The sequence below is a fragment of the Hylobates moloch genome, unplaced genomic scaffold, assembly GCF_009828535.3.
Source record: "Hylobates moloch isolate HMO894 unplaced genomic scaffold, HMol_V3 SCAFFOLD_5, whole genome shotgun sequence".
Lineage (NCBI taxonomy): Eukaryota > Metazoa > Chordata > Mammalia > Primates > Hylobatidae > Hylobates > Hylobates moloch.
The window spans coordinates 105,304,178-105,322,626 of NW_026652280.1; the positions used below are offsets into that span (position 1 = coordinate 105,304,178).

The 18,449-nt window shown below is 51.0% G+C and overlaps 1 protein-coding gene across 1 annotated transcript; it reads left to right on the forward strand.

Annotated features, from left to right (window-relative positions):
* The first annotated feature begins 1,495 nt into the window (after window positions 1-1,495).
* On the forward strand, window positions 1,496-16,164 carry SV2A (synaptic vesicle glycoprotein 2A). The gene is made up of 13 exons (XM_032154835.2): window positions 1,496-1,609; window positions 5,169-6,138; window positions 7,511-7,691; window positions 8,517-8,668; window positions 8,791-8,924; window positions 9,604-9,693; window positions 9,904-10,014; window positions 10,195-10,283; window positions 11,290-11,454; window positions 11,665-11,798; window positions 12,635-12,841; window positions 13,451-13,610; window positions 14,280-16,164. The coding sequence occupies exons 2-13, from the start codon at window positions 5,517-5,519 to the stop codon at window positions 14,461-14,463; spliced, it is 2,229 nt and encodes a 742-aa protein (XP_032010726.1). The 5' UTR covers window positions 1,496-1,609; window positions 5,169-5,516; the 3' UTR covers window positions 14,464-16,164.
* The last annotated feature ends 2,285 nt before the right edge of the window (window positions 16,165-18,449 follow it).

Sequence of the window (18,449 nt, forward strand, 5' to 3'; positions counted from 1 at the left end):
AATCCTCCAGTAATGTCATTGTGCATTTATACATTGACATTATGATTCTGATTTGGCTTCAGGGAGAGAATGTACTAGACATGTCGATATGAGTTTTCAGTCTGAGTGACAATTAAATATGATAAATTAATATTTATGTATTATGGCTTTATATTTCAGAAGATTGTGAACTTTGTTGGCATGAATGATTATTTCTAAGATCCAGCTTTGGAGTCTGCAAAGCCCAGGCCCGTGTCCCTGTCAGAGGTAAATTCAACCTGGCAAATGTTACCTGTGTGGTCTCTTTGGACATAGCCTGTCAGCCTTCTCCATGTATATATCTCAGCATTCTGAAGCCTCCACATTTAGTAAGGTAGAATCACATGCTGTTAGATCTGAGAGGGACCCGATGCAGCATCTAGTCCAGGCCCCTCTTTTCCAGATGAGAAATCTGAAGTTCACAGATGTGGAGAACTTGACCAAGAGTTGACAGCTTGTTAGCAGTGAGAACCCAGGTCTAAGCCCAGGTCAGTGCTGTCCAGAAGGTCCTGACCTTATCTGGCATAGACACATTCAGGATGTATTTCCCCAAATCACCACATTCCCTCTCACTCCTTCGGCAGGGATGGTCATCAAGTGTCACCAAGTGGCATGTCTTGGATCTCTGAGTCCAGGTTATTCATGCAAGAGCAAAGGAAAGATGAAAGGAAAAGCTGAAACCAATTTACTTCTTCCTGCCCGGGAAATACAAGTGTGTGGAGGGGAGGGGAGGGAGGTTGAGGAGAGTAAGAGAAAATGGAGAAGGGTATTGAGAGAGATCCTTTTTGAGTCATTGGAGCAAATTAATGGAAAGGGAACTGTCCAGTTGGTCAGGTCTGTAAAAATCCCTCAACTTCCCCAATACTTCTGCTACCACCAACTGAATGGACAGGATGAGGAGGTCTCCACTGTAAATAAGTAACCTGGACTGTTTTTTGAGGAAAGAGATTGAAGGAATCCAGGGGTCTCGGACTCTGGCAGTTCAGGATAGAAACCACGCCTTGTTATCTCTGCTTTCTCTAAAATGTCCAGGTAAACTTGGAGTAGGAGCACTCTGGATTTGGGAGACTGTTGTGAAAAAGGAGTTTGAGAGCAGTGGAGAAGGCAAGGGAGGTGTTTTGAAGGCAGCAAAAGCCCTGAAATTATTGGGTCCTGCCATACTGAGACTGGGGTGCTAAGGAAGGGGCTGACACATTCCCTATCTCCCTGTCTTCCCACTTGTCTTCCTAACATCACTGTTTTTTTATTTAGTTCCTTTTATCTTTTACTAGGAAGAGACTGGGAAGGGCTGGGTGCCATTTCCAGCTGTTCTTGTGACAACCTCCGGCCCTTTCATCATTTCTTCCCGTGCCCTGACTCCCTCCCCATCCTTTTTTCTCCCCTCCCCACCAATGGTCTCTCCCGATGCTCAGTGGCGCGGGGTGGGGGGGGGGGGGGGGGGGGGGGGGGGGCGGAGGCGGGGCTGGAGTGTGGGGGGGCAGGTCTGCATTGCCGCTTCCCTGGTACCGGGAGCAGTCGCCGCTGCCGCCTCCGCCCGAGGCCGGGACCCCCGTCCTCTCCCGGGACTCCTTACCCGGGGAACCCAGCCCAGGTGAGACCCCTTTCTCAGTCGCTCACCTCCACCCCGCCCCTGGCAGAAGCATCTTTGCCTTGCCTTGCAGCCATTTTATCTTCCGATGCTTTGCTTATGGGGAGGGTGACGATCCCCTCTCTAGGGGTGAGGGGGGTTGGTGCGTTGGTGGTGGTTTGGGGATGGACATTTATTTCAGTTGTGCTCTTCAGGACACACACACACACACACACACGCGCGCGCATATGTGTAATACTGGTGAAAGGGGAGGAGGGGTGTTTTTCTCTACCTTAACCAAGTCCCCACTGTCCCCTTCGGAGATTAACGTGGTGGTGGGGTTGTGAGGTGGGATGGGGTTCCCTCAAACTCCTAACCCATCCTCACCTTGACGTCCCCCCACCCCCAGGATGAATGATAAATGACCTTGGCCGCGGCTGGTGAATGGATGCTGCCTCAGTGTGCGCGCCTGGACTTGGGTGGGTGGGGGGGCAGGGGAAGAAGGGCAGGTGAAGGATGGAGGGAAGGGGAGTGAAGAATGAAAATACTGGGGAGACAGAGATGGAGAGCGGCCAGGTGTTGGGGGCATGGATGGCGGGGGCTGGCAGCAGTTGCTTCAGGGTGGGGGGAAGGGGTGTTGAGTGAAGGTGGGCACTTGTCTAGCAGCAGGACCAAGGGTGGAGGAGGTGCTCAGAGCAGGGATTTAGTCAGTTCTGGGGGCTTTTCCCTTATTCCGGAGCTGAGGCAAGATGGGGTGTGGGGGGGGTCGCTGCAAATGCTGATAGGGGCGGTCTCTATGTCTGTGCGTGCGGAGGTCTCTCCCTGCGTCCCCCTCTCTGCCTCTCCGTATTCCTCAGTGTGCATTCTCAGCTGACACCCTCATTTTTATCCCTCAGAACTGTAGGTGCTCCCATCTTCCTAACCCTGGGTAGGATGTGGGGAGGGGAGGCGCAGCCTTGATGGTCCTGGGTGGGGGCTGAGGTTTAATGACCGGGCTGTCATGGGAAAGGGGTGCTCCCACACCTCCCACATTCTACCCCCGCCCCCGCGGACATTTTGATAAGTGATTGCTTTTTAATGACCTTGTCACCTGAGCTAGGAAGGCCTGGGGATCGGGGTGGCCCCCAAAGTCAGGGGCTTTGACTGGGAGGAGGGTGGGGGGTTCTGGACCCTCCTCTGATCCAGGGCTGGATGAGCTGTTCTGAAAGGAAGCATTTGCTCTGGAGTCCCCTGCCTGTCTCCACCCTCTGCAGAAAATCTCCTGGGCACATTTTTTCCTGTCAGGTGAAGTCAGCCAGCCTAGGACCTTGTAACCCTGAACCTTGTCTTCTTTAACCTCCACCTCTCCAAGTCTTGTCTCTCTCCCCCAGGCTTAGCCACCCTGTGCTGTTTTTGGGGCTAAAAATAGCACCACTTCCTCACCAGCTCAAAGAATTTGTCTTCTTTCTTTCTCTCCTGACCTCCTGGGCTTGCTGGCCCTGAGGGAGCTGGCTGTTGAGCCCTCATATCCTGCTGTGGTGGTGGAAGTCTTCTCTGCCCTACATGCCCCTCTCAGGGGGAAATAGGGTCAACAAACATAGAGTATGGCTCCTGGTGGGTCCTGCCTCCTTCAGGGCTGGAGGGGAGATCCTGGTTAGGAAAGAGAGGAAAGCTAGCAAATTGCCATGCGCTGAGGGGATTCCGCAGTTCCAGCTCTTTCATGGGGGATGGTTGGGCCCTGAACCATGAAGAAAAGGTGACATAGGGGTCACTGCTTCTGGTCACCGTGGTCCACTGCTTACATCTGTCCTGAGGGGGTAAGGTGCTGCTTGCCAGTGCTTCTCTCTGAACCACATAGCATTGCTTACCGTCTTCTACGAGGGTGTGTGTGTGTGTGTGTGTGTGTGTGTGTGTGTGTGTGTGTGTGAGAGATTTAATGAAGGCCCTGGATGGGTGGGAGCACCGGAGGCAGGATATTTTTAGGGGGATGATTTCTGATCAGAATCTAGGCCTGCTTCCTCTGCTCCTATGAAGGAAGGGGGCTATCCCATGCCTTCCTCTGGAGAATGTCTTTTTTGGGGGGACACACAAACCCCCTTTATTCTACATCCGCCTCCTACGCAATGCGGTGTTTGTGGACTCCTTCTTCCTTGACTCCTGGAGGAGGAGCAGAAAGGATTAAGGGGGATTAGGAAGGGAGGCCCTGGAGGGATGGGATGCAACCGTAAGCCTTAGAACCTCTAATGTATGCATTTGACAGTCATTTCCATTCTCACCCCCATCTGTGGAAAGGGGGCCCATCTATGACATTCTGAAGCAAGGTGGCAGTGGACAGTCATCACCTCTTTCTTAGCTTCCCATCTTTCCTCCACTTTACTTGGGTTCCAGGTCCTCCTTTTCTGGATCTTCCCTTGTTTTTCTGGAGGTAGTTAATGTGGGCCCAGCTGCTGGAATTAGTTGAAACATAGACAGGGGGGTCTTGGGACTCTCTTTGTAAGGATACTGGGCAACAGCATCTAAGTATGACCCCCCTGTTGTCCCTTGCTGCTTCCTGTTTCTTTCCCACTTTCAACATCATAGGAAGGAAGAAAACTAACATAGAGTATCTACTGTGAGATTACATTCTCAGATCAACTCCAAGAAACAGTCTCCCAATTTAATTATCCCCAGTTAAAATATGTGGACACTAAGGCTTAGGGAGGTTAACTACCCTGACTGAGATCAGTTAGTAAGTGGCAGAGTTGGGATTTCAACTTAGGTCACCCCTAACAGTCATGTGCTTTGCCCTGAACCAGCATTCTCCTTGCCAGTGTCCCTTCCTGCTGCTCGCCCTAAAGAGCATCCAAGATGGCTTTCACTTGGGCATTTCACTATATTACTGTCACCACAAAATTAAGTTAATATTTATTCATCATTTTTATGTGCCAGGTGACTTATGGTAAGGAGCATAGATACATTGTGTCATTCAACCCTTACTTTCCCCTTTTTAAACAAGAAGAAACTGAGGCTTGGTCCGTTAGCTAGTATTTGCCAAAACGGGAAGTCAAACCCATGTCTTTGTGACTCTGGAAGCTGAGCTTTTACCCATTAGACTATGTTGAGAGAAAATCCCTCCTTGTTGAAGCCTGTAAGCTTGGGACCTGAGGGAAGGACAGTGGAAGCCCCTGCCTTCAGATGCCATCAGTGGAGGGAAGGCCACAGGTTGGAGGGCTTGTCCTCTTACACATCCTCCTCAACTCCACCCCCAGTAAGAAACCCAGGCAAGACTAAAGAAGGGAATTCTGGCTTCTCATATTTCCTGTTTAGTTCTTTGCAGATTGGTGATAAAGCAAGGGCTAGGGTGGGCTTGGGGGTAGGTGACTGAGACTTTGGAGCAAATTCCATAGGCCAGTCCTCCAAGGTCAAAGTAAGGGGACTTCTATGTGAGTGACCCGGTTAGCCCAGATAGCCATCCCTTTTTAGTGTGTGGATGGGAGCCTAAAGCGAGAAGACCATCTCTGCACCACATGGTCCAGATGGGGCTCTGGGTTGAGAGGCTTTATATTGGCCTTCTTCACCACCTTAGGACTCACAACTTCCTTTTGCTGTCTGTTATTTTTTCTAGGTCTCCAGAGGCTTGTGGAAGAGAAGTAGGCGACCCTTCCTGAGATATCCTGGCTTAGCCTCCCAATCTGGCTCCCCTTCCCCTTCCCATTCCCCTGCTCCCCCTGTCCCTTCCCCATCCACCCAACTGAACTGGGTATAGGTCAAAGCTCCTCTCCTTCCTTTTCCCTCCTGGGCACTCATTGGCTGGGACCTGTTTGCTCTTTTTTTTTGTGCCCAAAGATACTGGAACACACTTCATCTAAGTAACTGTGGGGAGGGGTCTTTTTGACTCTACAAGTCCTTGAGCAAAAAGCTGAAAAAGAAGCAGGAGGTGGAGAAGACCCGGTGAAGTGCCCTGAGCCCCATCATGGAAGAGGGCTTCCGAGACCGGGCAGCTTTCATCCGTGGGGCCAAAGACATTGCTAAGGAAGTCAAAAAGCATGCGGCCAAGAAGGTGGTGAAGGGCCTGGACAGAGTCCAGGACGAATATTCCCGAAGATCGTACTCCCGCTTTGAGGAGGAGGATGATGATGACGACTTCCCTGCCCCCAGTGATGGCTATTACCGAGGAGAAGGGACCCAGGATGAGGAGGAAGGTGGTGCGTCCAGTGACGCTACTGAGGGCCATGACGAGGATGATGAGATCTACGAAGGGGAATATCAGGGCATTCCCCGGGCAGAGTCTGGGGGCAAAGGCGAGCGGATGGCAGATGGGGCGCCCCTGGCTGGAGTAAGGGGGGGCTTGAGTGATGGGGAAGGTCCCCCTGGGGGCCGGGGGGAGGCACAACGACGGAAAGAACGAGAAGAACTGGCCCAACAGTATGAAGCCATCCTACGGGAGTGTGGCCACGGCCGCTTCCAGTGGACACTGTATTTTGTGCTTGGTCTGGCGCTGATGGCTGATGGTGTGGAGGTCTTTGTGGTGGGCTTCGTGCTGCCCAGCGCTGAGAAAGACATGTGCCTGTCCGACTCCAACAAAGGCATGCTAGGTAAGACATGGGGGGCTCCAGCCTTATCCCCTCAAACTCTGGAAACCTCCTTGGCTCCTGGAAATTGCTCTTGTCCTTACCACTGGGTTCCCTAGAACCCTGCATCCAAGATGTTCCCAGAGGGCTCAGGGTTCCTCTGCACACCCTTCCCTCACACACTCCCTCTTCTTGGCCTTGGGGCAGGGTGAAGTTGAATGTGAAAGAGGGGCTTGCGGGAGGGCAGCTGGAATGGGGCTTGGGCCAGTGGTTGGGTGGTGGTCTGCTTCATTCTGCAGGAGGAGGCTTTGGTAGGATGGTCCCTACCATTTAATGTTTCTTCACAGCTTTCCCTCTGGTTATCCTGTTCTCTTTCACTGATTGGGGAACAAGCCAGTATCCAAACTCCTTGGTATAAATGGGGAGAGTCAGTTTGAGGTGGTTGGGGGAGGGGGAGGGTCCTGGATCTTCTGCCAGAGAAGCTGGTTAGACTTTCTCTCACTCAGACGGGAGTTTCCAGGGGACAGGATGTAGTCTTTGATGGCCTTTCCTGACAGGGACTCTGAGGAGGAACCCCCTAGACTCACAGAGAAAGAATCGAGGCCTTACTCTGCCACCAAATTGCCATGGGGTCTTGGACAGGTCTCTTCTTCCTGGGGCTTGGTTTGGGCATGGGAATATGCAAAGTTTGGAGTAGATGATTTTAAAGATTAATTCCAGCTCTGGTTTTATGAAGGAAGTGAAAAACAGGAGAGTTTTTGGGCCAGAAATATTGAGACTGGAAGGAGTAAAGGATGGATTTTGTGTGGGGGATTTCCTGGAAAGATGAAATGAATTGGAGCCCCTTTCCCTAGGAACAAATGAGAGCTCTCCTGCTGCTTCAAGGGATCAAAGCTACTCGGGAGGCTGAGGCAGGAGAATGGCGTGAACCCCCGGGGGCAGAGCCTGCAGTGAGCCGAGATCGCACCACCGCACACCAGCCTGGGCAACAGCGAGACTCTGTCTCAAAAAAAAAAAAAAAAAAAAAAAAGCAGGGAGAATAGAGAGGACCTTGGGGTGGTCTGTGCTCCTAGGCACACCCATTCCTCCTTCAAAGTGAGCCAGGGGTAAAGGTGTCACTGTGTGTGTGTCAGAGTGAGAAATGAGACAGACCGAAGAGAGTGGAGAGTTGCAGGTTCTCCCATACCTTCATTCCTGCCTTTGAACCCCTGGCCTGCAGAGATGATATTCTATCTTTGCTCACACCATTCATTTTCTCTCACTTGCTCTAATCTCTGGGTAGACTTAGCTTCTAGAAGTTTTTCAGATCCTTCAGCTCCCTTAGTGCTCATCTCCTGGGAGAATTGAGGTGTGTCTGCTCATGCCCCCTCTGCCTCTGTTTTCCTCCTCCTTCCAGGCCTCATCGTCTACCTGGGCATGATGGTGGGAGCCTTCCTCTGGGGAGGTCTGGCTGACCGGCTGGGTCGGAGGCAGTGCCTGCTCATCTCACTCTCAGTCAACAGCGTCTTCGCCTTCTTCTCATCTTTTGTCCAGGGTTACGGCACTTTCCTCTTCTGCCGCCTACTTTCTGGGGTTGGGTGAGTGTCCACTTCCTAAGCCCCTTGAGGGCAGGACTGTGCCTTGGTCACTGTTGTATCTTTAGGGCCCAGCACAGTGCCAGGCACACCAAATGCACCTTAAATCTGTGTGAGTTGAATGGATGAATGAGTTCCTTTCTCCCCCAACCATCTTCAGGCCAGCTCCTCCCTGCCCAGGACCTGTCTGCTGCTGTCCAGAATGCTGTTCCATGTTGGCCCACTCCTGAGTCCTCCACCCCACCTCTAGTTCCATTTTTGAGCCTGCTTCTACAAAGAGGCCTAGTGGGCCTCAGCCCCACCCCTGGGCTCCTGTGGACCCAGAGTTACCCCCTACCAGAGTCTACACATTTCCTGCATTACACAACAAACCTTGCTAACACCCACACCTGCCAGAACCCTGACACCTTGCCTGCACTGCCACTTCACTTTTGCAAGCATAGCAGGCCCGCTTACTCTGCTTCAACTCCAAGCTCCTTTCTGGCCATTCCCACAACATCTGCCCTTGGAGGCTTTTGGCTTGTCTTTTTTCTTTGGAGATTTATTCTCTTTTCTGCAATTATCTTCCCTGCCTTCCAACTCTGTAGGTCATTTTCAAGATTTAAGATTTGCTCTTTCCCTTTCCCTGAGACTCGCTTGCCTGTTTCCCATGGTCCCAAGGATGGGTGCTTGATGGCTGGCCCACAGGGGAGCTTGTAAGGCTTTATGTGTGAGATGGAGTCTCTTCAAAAGCCTGGAAGACAAAAGGGGCTCGGGGTCCAGAGCAGTGGGGCAGAGGATCAGGACTATGGCCATTTGCTAATGCTGAATTCTTGAAATGCACTCCAGGATTGGAGGGTCCATCCCCATTGTCTTCTCCTATTTCTCCGAGTTTCTGGCCCAGGAGAAACGAGGGGAGCATTTGAGCTGGCTCTGCATGTTTTGGATGATTGGTGGCGTGTACGCAGCTGCTATGGCGTGGGCCATCATCCCCCACTATGGTGAGCAGCCCCCCGGAATCCACCCCAGGTTATCTCCCTCCTCCCTCTTCTTCTGTGCTCCCTGTGGTGGGTTCCCCCAGCCTCTGGCTTCTCTGCTGATGCTGTCACTTTCTCCCTACCAGGGTGGAGTTTTCAGATGGGTTCTGCCTACCAGTTCCACAGCTGGAGGGTCTTCGTCCTCGTCTGCGCCTTTCCTTCTGTGTTTGCCATTGGGGCTCTGACCACGCAGCCTGAGAGCCCCCGTTTCTTCCTAGAGGTGATGGGGCTGAGCTGCATGGGGTGGGGTGGGGCGTCGGCTGTGGAGTGTGGACGGCAGCAGGGGCTCCTGTGTTCAAACACCGACAGGAGTTTGATTTGATCCTGTTTGCCTGCCTGCCTTCCTCACAGAGTCCACTCTCCAGAGGACTTTATCTTGCATCCTTTGCCTTGGAATGTGTCCCTGAGGGGTTCTTGGGTGGAGAAACCAGGGGACCTCTTCACCCATGGATGACTTAAGATTTTGCAGGGAAGGGCCTTGGACCTGTCCTGCATTTACAGCTCAAGAGACATTCCCACCCCCTACACCTTCCCCTCCTAACCCCAGCAGGATTAGGTCTTTGACTACATGCTTGCCCATCATTTCCCTTACCTTTGGTTTTTACTTTCCTCTGTACTATGGAATTCCCAGGACCTGTGCTTGCCTTTTTCCCCTGGACAACACTCCCCACCCTCAACCTGCAGCTCTTGCCCAAGTCTGATTGTCTTGCTATACCTCAGCTTGGGGCTCTTTCCGAGTGGTCAGTGTATGCCCGTAGGTCAGGGCTTGGTGGTGGGGTTGAGGGCCGGGAACCATTTAGTGTCCTGTGACTACAGAAGCCAGGTGGGAGGGAGGGGGTCTATAACTCTAGGTCAGGTAGGGGCTGACTTGGATGTGGGGATTGTGTCTTTGGCTCCAGAATGGGAAGCATGATGAGGCCTGGATGGTGCTGAAGCAGGTCCATGATACCAACATGCGAGCCAAGGGACATCCTGAGCGAGTGTTCTCAGTAAGCCACAGCCCTCCCGACTCAGACCTCCACGCCCTGCAGCCCCAGCCCCTACCTGGCCCCTCTCTCAGTACCCCCCACCTCAGACCACACTCTACCATAAGGAGATTTTCCTGCCTCCCATTCTGCTAATGCAGGGGAAACTGAGGCACCTGGCGGAGGTTGGGAAACACAGAGTGTGTGATTGCCCACCCCTTCTCTTGACCCCAGGTTACCCACATTAAGACGATTCATCAGGAGGATGAATTGATTGAGATCCAGTCGGACACAGGGACCTGGTACCAGCGCTGGGGGGTCCGGGCCTTGAGCCTAGGGGGGCAGGTAATGGTGGATGGGGTGGTAGAGAGAAGGGAGTGGGGGAAGTGGAGAAGAAGGCAGGACTGAAGTCTATGTGTGTGGGTGATGGGTGAGCTGAAGGGAGGTGGGAGGGCAGAAAAGTGGGGATCTATGGGTGCTAGAACTTAGTATAGCCAAGTTCTGACTTTGTCCGGTCTTCTGTAGGTTTGGGGGAATTTTCTCTCCTGTTTTGGTCCCGAATATCGGCGCATCACTCTGATGATGATGGGTGTGTGGTTCACCATGTCATTCAGGTGAGGAGATGGGTGGGCTGGGTGGTATGTGGTGGTTGTGGTGGTGTGTGGGCTGGGAGAGAGGTGGGGAGAATGGAGATGCAGGGGACAAGCGATGAGGGAAGGTGCCATGCAGACCCTCTCTGATCCTGCAGCCAGCTCCTCTACTTCATTAGTTCACTCAACAAACTTGTACTGTAGGCTGACCAGGATTCAGTTTCTATTCTGTGCTGGGATGAAACAGACGTGGTCCCAGGTCCTCCCGGAGTTTATGTTTTGGTCAAGAAGCAGGATGATGAGGCCGGGAGCGGTGGCTCAAGCCTGTAATCCCAGCACTTTGGGAGGACGAGGCGGGCGGATCATGAGGTTAGGAGATCGAGACCATCTTGGCTACGGTGAAACCTTGTCTCTACTAAAAATACAAAAAATTAGCCGGGCATGGTGGCGGGCGCCTGTAGTCCCAGCTACTCTGGAGGCTGAGGCAGGAGAATGGCGTGAATCTGGGAGATGGAGGTTGCAGTGAGTCGAGATTGCGCCACTGCACTCCAGCCTGGGTGACAGAGCGAGACTCCGTCTCAAAAGAAAAAAAAAGAAGCGAGACGAAACTTGCTATGAAGCAGGGTGATGAGAGAAGGGTGGGGGAAGGGCAGTGGGAGCACTTGGGGCTTGGGCTGGGGTGGGGACCTAAGTCCTAAAGGGTGAATGGGAGTCAGACAGGTGGAGTGGGGGTGGCTGGGGTGGAGAAGAGTGTTTTTGGCAGAGGGAAAAGCAAATGCTTGGGAGATAAGAAAAAGTATAGTGGCTGCTGTGTGAGACCCTGAAGTCCCCCAGGAGCACAGCAGCTGTTGAAGGGAGGAGCAGGGAGAAGCTGGTGAGGCTGGAGAGGACAAGGTCCTAACAGAGGTTGACTCCATTTCTCCCTTGTTCTGGAGAGGATACACATTTCCATTTTCTCCTCTGCCTGATTCTAATCTCTGAGCCTTGTCTGAAGCCCTGTTGTCTGTTTCCATTGTCCTTGACTCTTCAGCTACTATGGCCTGACCGTCTGGTTTCCTGACATGATCCGCCATCTCCAGGCAGTCGACTATGCATCCCGCACCAAAGTGTTCCCTGGGGAGCGCGTAGAGCATGTAACTTTTAACTTCACGTTGGAGAATCAGATCCACCGAGGCGGGCAGTACTTCAATGACAAGTATGTGGGGACTTTTAAACTTCACTTCTTCCCTGTTCCTTCTACCTCTTGTCTCTTTTATGAGTCTAGGGATTCAAGACAAGGCATTTGGGGAGCAAACACTTGTGGTTTCTCCTCAATGCCCAGCTTCCCATTACTTCGCTGAAGAGTGAGTCTTGGAGGGGGCATGAGGATGACGGGGGAGTGTCTTTCATTATCCTGGCCTTACAGGTTCATTGGGCTGCGGCTGAAGTCAGTGTCCTTTGAGGATTCCCTGTTTGAAGAGTGTTATTTCGAGGATGTCACATCCAGCAACACGTTTTTCCGCAACTGCACATTCATCAACACTGTGTTCTATAACACTGGTAAGGCCGGGTGGCTGGTGGGTGTCAGACCAAAGGGTTGGGTGGACCTTGATGAGAAGGAACCGTTTTCATTCACTCTTAGGGTTCTCAAGGTGAGATCCCTGGACCCCTGTGGGAAGGTGGTAGAGGGGCCTGATAGCTACCACCAGTAATTCTGAAAATCTAATGGATGTTGGACATTTTCCTGTAATAGAATATCTGACAAAAACATCAAGTTTCTTTGCCTTTGGCTGAAATTATAACTCAGTAGGTAAAATTAATGCACCTTTGAAGAAGGTAAAAATCATCCAAAACAGCGTTCTTGGGAAAAAGAAAAACAGTAAAAGGGGTATTTGGTGGGGATCATTGCATGAATCCACTCCTTTTTAATAGTGATTCTCAAACTTCAGTATACGCACATGAAATGCTGGTTTTGTGAGCTAGACTGAAATTTCCCACCTCATACTGGGCGAGCTTTTCCCATCTTGCAGGAAAACAACAATGGATAGGACTTTTTATTATTTTAAATGTTTTTCTCAGAAAAATTTCCTAAGTCCACGGCATCGCTACTGCTTATAGTCAGCTAGCACAGACAGAAAGAATGAATAAGCAGCTAAGACTATTAATGGGAGAACTTGGACAAAGTCACACTGTTGGACAGATGATGGTCATTTTCTGCTGTAAAGATCCCTAGTTCCTATGGTGATATCATTTGATGTTTTGTGATTAGCACTGTGAATAATTTTGAGAGCCCCTCCTACTAACTTTCATACATGCAGAGCCCTGAGCCATAAGCCGTAGCAGCCTCCCTCTCCCATCTGCTGTGACTGCCTGCTTATCTTGGCTTTTGCCCGCAGACCTGTTTGAGTACAAGTTTGTGAACAGCCGTCTGATAAACAGTACATTCCTGCACAACAAGGAGGGCTGCCCGCTAGACGTGACAGGGACGGGCGAAGGTGCCTACATGGTATACTTTGTGAGCTTCCTGGGGACACTGGCAGTGCTTCCTGGGAATATCGTGTCTGCCCTGCTCATGGACAAGATTGGCAGGCTCAGAATGCTTGGTAAGCAGGAGAGGCTGAGTCAGATCTGATAGTAGGGGCCAGGGGCCACAGGAGGCAGTCAACAGGCTTCTCACCTTGGGCTGTGGAAGAGATTGGTTAGAGAGTTCCTCTCTCTCATGTTTTCTGTTTAGGGGGTGCTGCAGGATGGGGTGGGGACTGGCACAGAAGCTTCTCTGGGGGTAAAGGAGGTAAGCAGAATTGCAAGAGGTTAGAGCACAGGCTTTGAGGTTATGGGTTTTGAATCTCAGCTCCACCACCTACCTCTGGCCTCGGGCAAGTTACCTCTATGAGCCTGGTTGTTTCCTCTGGAAAATGGAGGTGATAATAATACCTGTGTCGTAGGATTGATGTGCTAGATCAATGCATGTAAAGCATCAATTGCCTTGGCCCATGGCTGGCATTGAATAAATGATGGTTACTGATATTAATAAACAATTATAACGGAGGTTGAGGAGGAGTGAAAAGACTTCCTTTTGGATACCTTGGTTGGATACCTTGGGAACAAGTCTCATCCTGGGCTATCTGAAAGCCAGCTGATGGGACAGGGCGGGCTGTGGGTGGGTTTCACCGTGGCCAGGCTCATGCTGCTCTCTCCTCTCCTGGCTCCAGCTGGCTCCAGCGTGATGTCCTGTGTCTCCTGCTTCTTCCTATCTTTTGGGAACAGCGAGTCGGCCATGATCGCTCTGCTCTGCCTTTTTGGTGGGGTCAGCATTGCATCGTGGAATGCGCTGGACGTGTTGACTGTTGAACTCTACCCCTCAGACAAGAGGTATTTGGAATGTTGTGGGGGCAGGGCAGTTGATTCAGGAGAGGGGTGGGGTGAGGAAGGAGGGCTGAATGGGAAGAGCATCCTTAGGGGTGACAGGATATGCATTTCCATTTTCTCCTCTAAAATCTGGTAGCTTTGGCTGGGCATGGTGACTCATGCCTGTAATCCCAGTGCTTTGGGAGGCCGAGGCGGACAGATCACCTGAGGTCAGGAGTTTGAGACCAGCCTGGCCAACATGGTGAAACCCTGTCTGTACTAAAAATGCAAAAAGTTAGCCGGGTGCCTGTAATCGCAGCTACTCAGGAGGCTAAGGCAGGAGAATTGCTTGAACCTGGGATGTGGAGCTTTCAGTGAGCCGAGATCGCGCCACTGCACTCCAGCCTGGGCAACAGAGCAAGACTCCGTCTCAAAAAAAAGAAAAAGAAAAAACCTGGTAGCTTTTGTATCTACTCCTCGAAGTCTTTAACTGTTAACCTCACTTTTTGGTCTCCTTTCCCCTTGTCTCTCAATTTATCTACATTCCTGGTGTACATCTCTGATCTCTCCAACCTTCTCTCTCCCTCTTGGACACTGCCTGCATCTTCCTGGCCTTCACTTCCCTGCCCTCCACTCTTCCTTTGCCCCCCTCCTGTACCTTGCGCCGTGCTGCACTGGGGGACTCCTGAGCAGGACCACAGCTTTTGGCTTCCTGAATGCCCTGTGTAAGCTGGCAGCTGTGCTGGGGATCAGCATCTTCACATCCTTCGTGGGAATCACCAAGGCTGCCCCCATCCTCTTTGCCTCAGCTGCCCTTGCCCTTGGCAGCTCTCTGGCCCTGAAGCTGCCTGAGACCCGGGGGCAGGTGCTGCAGTGAAGGGGTCTCTAGGGCTTTGGGATTGGCAGGCACACTGTGAGACCAACAACTCCTTCCTTCCCCTCCCTGCCCTGCCATCCTGACCTGCAGAGCCCTCATTCCCCACTCCCCGTGTTTGGTGTCTTAGCTGTGTGGGCGTGTGCGTGTGTGTGTGCATGTGTGTGACCCCTGTGGGCAGGGACTACAGGGAAGGCTCCTTCATCCCAGTTTTGAGATGAAGCTGTACTCCCCACTTCCCGTTACCCTTGACTTTGCACAAGAGAAGGCTGAGCCCCATCCTTCTCCCCCTGTTAGAGAGGGGCCCTTGCTTCCCTGTTCCAGGGGTTCCAGAATAGGCTTCCTGCCTTCCCCATCATTCCCTCTGCCTAGACCCTGGTGAAACCACAGGTACGCAATTATGCTGGGGGCTGGGGCTCTGGTGTAGACCATGGACCAAAAGAACTTCTTAGAGTCTGAAGGGTGGGCCTCGGGTGCCCTCTCACACCTCCTGTTGGATGCTGGGGGAGAAGCAATAAACCTCAGCCCTCTGGCCTCCACTTCCCTCTCAATATGGGCTGCAAATATGAAGCCTGAATTTTATGAAATTAGCTTTCTGATTCTTATTTATTAATAGATTAAGTTCTGAGGCAGCTCCACAGGACTGTGTGTGAATGTGTATGTATACTTATATATGTGTGTGCATGTGCCATGGGGCGGGGGGTATCACTATACTGTCCTCAAATATAAGCCAAGGGTAATTTTAGCAGATGCACACACAACCCTGCCTCCCATAGTTCCTCGCCTAATCTGGTTTCTGTGTTGAGCCTGGGATGGAGGAGCCCTAGGCCAGCCTGGGATAAGAGTCCCACAGTCTAGGGAGATCTGAGGGCATCTGACAAGGCCCATCTCCTTCCCTCCTCAAGAAGCACAGGCCTCCTCTGGAGTGAGAGGCTCCACCCACTTCAGCACAGGTGGGAACAGCACAGCTGCCCTCCCATGCCCCCGACCTGTCCCCTCATAGGCAGGGGAGGGAAAGAAACCAGGCATCTGGTCAAACCAGCAGATCAAAAAGCACAAGGAGCTGGGGCGGAGGCAGGAAGCAGGGGCCCTCCTGGCAGCTCCTCTGAGTGGGGAGAGGTTGGGCAGTGAGTAAGGGACCCCTAATGCAGGGACTAGAAGCCTCAGTTTCCCCATTTTACCCTTCCACACAATAGCCTCTGTAGGTTAGGCTGCCCCGTCTCACCCTACTCTGTGTGGCTGCTTTCTTTGGTGCCCTCCCCTCACCCCACTGTAGCTGTGATGTGTTGTAGTTTTTAGATGTTTGTAAAATGTTTAAAAAAAAGTTAAAAGGAAAAAAGTGAAAATAACAAAAAAGAAAACCAAAATTCACCTTTGTCATGCTGCGTCCGGTGCCCCAACCCTGTGGTCACTCCTCCCATTTTGTAACACTGTACCAGGTGGTGACTGTTTAATTCTTTGGTGTCTGTGCTCAAAAGACTGCCTTCTCCTCCAGTGCCCAGTGTACGAGTGTGTGCCCTGTGCCCTTGTCCCTCACTCCTCACATGCTGGACGTAGCCCTCTTCCTTGCACCCCTGGGAGGGACCCATCCATCTCCCTTGCTCTCCTGGGGAACCCTAAACCCAACTCTGTTGATGTGAAAAATGCAGTGAAAAATATTGATGAAAAATAAAACGGAAACAAATCCTCAAAATACAAAATGGCTATACCTGCTTCTGTGACTCTCCACCTACATCCAATTCTCCTAACAGCCTTGGAGGGTAAAATGGTGAGATGGAAAAACAGCTTTCCAAACTGAAGGTCAGAATAACATGGTATACCAGATTTACTTCCTAAATTGGCCTCTCTACGTTGATCTTTCCCCTACAGATGGAGGGCCCTCTAAGTCTCCCAGATTTGAAAACTTTGGGAGTAATGTTTCATAAGAATAGAACCAACTTTCCTCTAAATCTTCTGGTATGCTTTTTAAAAATATAGACTCCAGACTCCACTCTTGACTTGTTGAATCAGAACCCTTTTTTTTTCCTTGGTTTGGAAGGATAGGGACCTTGAATCTACGTTTTTTTTTGTTGTTGTTGTTGTTTGTTTTTTTTTTTTGAGACAGAGTCTCGCTTTGTTGCCCAGGCTGGAGTGCAGTGGCGTGATCTCGGCTCACTGCAACCTCCACCTCCTGGGTTCAAGTGATCCTCCTGCCTCAGCTTCCTAAGAGGATGGGATTACAGGTGTCTGCCACCACACCCAACTAATTTTTGTATTTTTAGTAGAGATGGGGTTTCACCATGCTGCCCAAGCTGGTCTCAAACTCCTGACCTCAGGCGATCCGCCCGCCACGGCCTCCCAAACTGCTGGGATTACAGGTGTGAGCCACCACACCCAGCCAGAAGCTTCATTTTAAACAATCTCCCATGGGAGTTCTTACCTGAGAAAATCTGAAAACCACTGCCTTGGGGTTACCATTGACTCCCCTCTCACTCTAGTCCATTTCTGTTCTAATCAAACCATTTTCTGATTTTATGGTAGCTCTCAAATAAACTCCTTCCTTTCCATTCCCACAGATGACCTGTAAGTCAGGGTTCTACCTTCACTCTGGATTGATCTCTGTTCCTCCAATCTCCCATGCCAACTCACTTACACATCACTGCCAGATCCATCTGCCCCCAAATGCTCTCTGGCATGTCTGTACTCAAAATTTGTCAATAACTCCCTACTGCCCAACCACATGCACCTTAAATTCTTTAGCTAGAAATGGTCAAGATACATGTTAACAGGGCCGGGTGTGGTGGCTCACGCATGTAATCCCAGCAATTTGGGAGGTTGATGCAGGCGGATCGCTTGAGGTCAGGAGTTTGAGACTAGCCTGACCAATATGATGAAACCTCGTCTCCACTAAAAATACAAAAATTAGCCGGGCATGGTGGCAGGCACCTGTAATCCCAGCTACTCGGGAGGCTGAGACAGGAGAATCGCTTGAACCTGGGAGGCGGAGGTTGTAGTGAGCTGAGACTGGGCCATTGCACTCCAGTCTGGGCAACAAGAGCAAAACTCCGTCTCAAAAAAAAAAAAAAGATATATGTTAACCAAGTTTTGTTCTCTAATAATTTCCACATTGAGATTATTGGAAAGTTGCTTCTATAGACATTACTTGAGCTCCCCTCAGAAATATGACAATATCTGTAGTGCTCAAAAAGCGCTACACTGCAGGGCATGGTGGCTTACGCCTGTAATCCTAGCACCTTGGGAGGCTGAGGTGGGCGGAGTACCTGAGCTCAGGAGTCTAAGACCAGCCTGGGCAACATGGTGAAACCCTGTCTCTATAAAATACAAAAAATTAGCTGGGTGTGGTGGCACAAGCCTCTAGTCCCAGCTACTTGGGAGGCTGAGGCAGGAGAATTGCTTGAACCTGGGAGGCGGAGGCTGCAGTGAGCTGAGATTGCACCACTGCACTCCAGCCTGGGCAACAAAGTGAGACTCCATCTCAAAAACAAAAACAAAAAAAACTACGGGTAGTGGCTCACGCCTGTAATCCCAGCACTTTGGGAGGCTGAGGCAGGAGCATCACCTGAGGTCAGGAGTTTGAGACCATCCTGGTCAACATGGTGAAACCCCATCTCTACTAAAAATACAAAAAAATAGCTGGGCGTGGTGGTGCTTGCCTGTAATCCCAGCTACTGGGGAGGCTGAGGCAGAAGAATCGCTTGAACCCAAGAGGCAGAGATTGCAGTGAGCCGAGATCGTGCCATTGCACTGCAGCCTGGGCAACAAGAGCGAAACTCCATCTCAAAAAAAAAAAGAAAAGAAAGAAAAAGGGCTATATAAAGGTTTCTTCATCATTTGTAATCATTTTCTTAGTTCTTATCCTCTTTTCACTGCTTTAGTGGTTTTTAAAAACATTTTTCTTTTAAACAAATACAAGTACTACTTTTTGGAAATGAATAAGCTGTAGAAAAGCCAAACATTCCCCCAAGATGAAATTCAAATGTGTCCCTGCC

Coding starts and splice junctions, on each gene's coding strand:
- SV2A (XM_032154835.2), top strand. CDS start 5,517: ATGGAAGAGGGCTTCCGAGACCGGGCAGCTTTCATCCGTGGGGCCAAA. Junction 9,694..9,903: donor ATCCTGAGCGAGTGTTCTCA/GTAAGCCACAGC, acceptor TCTTGACCCCAG/GTTACCCACATTAAGACGAT. Junction 11,455..11,664: donor GGGCAGTACTTCAATGACAA/GTATGTGGGGAC, acceptor CTGGCCTTACAG/GTTCATTGGGCTGCGGCTGA.